Raw genomic sequence first — 2,324 nt, 5'->3', positions numbered from 1 at the left:
CCTGCTCGCCCCGCCCTGCCTCCCCCGCCGCTGTCCTCCCGGCCCGCTCTGTGTTCCTCTTGGCCTCTCTCCCACTCCCTCTTTTCATTCCCCTCCGTTTCCATGACCGCTTCCCAGGTTCATTAACGCCCGGAGACGCATCGTGCAACCGATGATCGATCAATCCAACCGCACAGGTACAGGGGGAAGGCGGGGACAGAGAGCCTGGGATTCTTAAGAGGGAGTCAAAGCCGGGTCCCGGGCTTCTTGGAGCTCAGCCTGCACCTCTGAACCCCCTTCGCAGGGCAGGGTGCAGCCTTCAGCCCAGAGGGCCAGCCCATCGGCGGCTGCACTGAGACGCAGCCACACGTGGCCGTCCGGCCTCCGGGTAAGCCCCGCCGCCTTAGCTAGGCCCCGCTAGAAGATGCCCACCTGAGATTCAATTCAAGTGGAATACAGTGTGTCACTTGCCTAGTGGGGAGCAGGTGATGCCAAGACAGATTTCCTGGTCCCCCACCTTTTCCTTACAACCTCATTTCTTCCAGACTTCAAGCCTAACGCCTCAGAAGGCTCCACTTTTTCTAAAGGGCCAGCACCTTCTTATGACTCAGTCTATCCTGGTAGAGGGATTCCCTAGTGTAGGAAGGGGTGGGGAAGACTTAGAGGCATCTGGGGGTGTCTCTGAAAGACCCACTTACCCTCCTTTCTTGTCTTCCAGGATCAGTGGGGATGAGTTTGAACTTGGAAGGAGAATGGCATTATCTATAGAGGCTGGATACAGGAGAGGTGTGAGTGTCTAAGGGCTAGGAATTGTGCAATTCTCAAACTTCCATTAGACCTCAGGACTCCAAGCGTGGGCACATCCAGAGTAGTGGGTCAGCCTGGGTCCCTGTACTGCGGGCTCCCTGAGGCTTGATGGGAAGATGTTTCATTCATCCATCTGTCCATCCATCCATCATCCGTCCTCCTCGTCCATCTATCCATCCATCTATCCACTCACTTACCCATCCATATCTTTATCCATCCATTACTCAATTACTCATCCACCCACAATCCATCCATCCAAACCTAGTCCACCCATCTACCCACTCAATACCCATCTGACCACACATTCACCCACTTATTCCATTCATCTCTCCACTCACCAACCCACTCATCCGTCTACCTCCACACTGACCAACCACCCACACATCTACCCGTTTATCTGTGCATTCACCCACCTCCCTACCCAGGCATCCACCCATCTACCCATCAACTCACCCATCCATCTACCCACGAATCCCATTATCCATATATCCACCTACCCACCACCTAATATCCATCCATCCATCCATACATACATACACCCATTCATCTATGATACATGTCCAAACACAAATTAAGCCCTTGGCCGGGCGCAGTAGCTCACGCCTGTAATCCCAGCACTTTAGGAGGCCAAGACAGGTGGATCACCTGAGGTCAGAAGTTCGAGACCAGCCTGGCCCCATCTCTACTACAAATGCAAAAATTAGCCAGGTGTGGTGGTGTGTACCCGTAGTCCCAGCTACTCTGGAGGCTCAGGTAGGAGAATCACTTGAACCCGGGAGGCGGAGATTGCAGTGAACTGAGATCAACCTGGGCAACAGAGTGAGACTCCGTCTAAAAAAAAAAAAAAAAAAATTGAGCCCTCACTCCATCCTGACGTGCCTCAGGTAGGGTCTGGATCTTGAGAAGATTCTGGTCTTGTGGGGAAGTTGGCAACCCCAGTGACAATCCAGTGCCACAGTTCAAACAATAAAACATAGTTTCCCCATAGGAGGGAGTCATCAGCTATCTCTGGGGTATCAGGGAGGACTTCCTGGAGGAAGTGGCCTCTGGATGGGGCACTGAAGGATGAATAGGAGTCCACTGCGCAGAGTAGGGAGTAATGTGGAAGGGGGGCATTATTTGACTCTCCCAGGCCTTGAGTCTCCTGTGGCCTGGTATGCTGGCAGCACTTTACAGCATCTTCTCATTTAGTCCTTACCATGACCCTGAAAGGGAGAGACTATTACAGTCTTCATTTCACAGATAAGAAGACTGAGGTTCAGAGAGAAGAGGTCACTTGCACAGGTCTACTTACCCTGCTTACAAAAGCAGGGGGAACACCATGCAAAGGCCCAGGTGAGGAGGCAGCCTGGAGTTTCCAAAGCACAGATCCGAGTTTGACTCTCTCTGGATTTTTTTTTTTTCTTTTTTTTTTTTTTTGAGACGGAGTCTCGCTGTGCTCCCAGGCTGGAGTGCAGTGGCGTGATCTCGGCTCACTGCAAGCTCCGCCTCCCGGGTTCATGCCATTCTCCCGCCTCAGCCTCCCAAGTAGCTGAGAC

At 52.7% G+C, this 2,324-nt stretch overlaps 1 protein-coding gene across 1 annotated transcript in view; it reads left to right on the top strand.

The window, feature by feature from the left end:
* The window catches only part of MEIS3 (Meis homeobox 3), a 28,918-nt gene that overhangs the window by 15,975 nt on the left and 10,619 nt on the right, over positions 1-2,324 (top strand). The window contains exons 10-12 of the mRNA XM_011970060.1: positions 113-176; positions 284-367; positions 698-765. Of these exons, the coding sequence (XP_011825450.1) occupies positions 113-176; positions 284-367; positions 698-747 (198 nt within the window). The 3' untranslated portion in view covers positions 748-765. The remainder of the gene's footprint in view (positions 1-112; positions 177-283; positions 368-697; positions 766-2,324) is intronic.

The sequence above is a fragment of the Mandrillus leucophaeus genome, unplaced genomic scaffold (genome assembly GCF_000951045.1).
Source record: "Mandrillus leucophaeus isolate KB7577 unplaced genomic scaffold, Mleu.le_1.0 Scaffold120, whole genome shotgun sequence".
Classification (NCBI taxonomy): domain Eukaryota; kingdom Metazoa; phylum Chordata; class Mammalia; order Primates; family Cercopithecidae; genus Mandrillus; species Mandrillus leucophaeus.
Note: the sequence above shows the minus strand (reverse complement) of the source record. Positions and strands in the feature narration are given on the sequence as shown.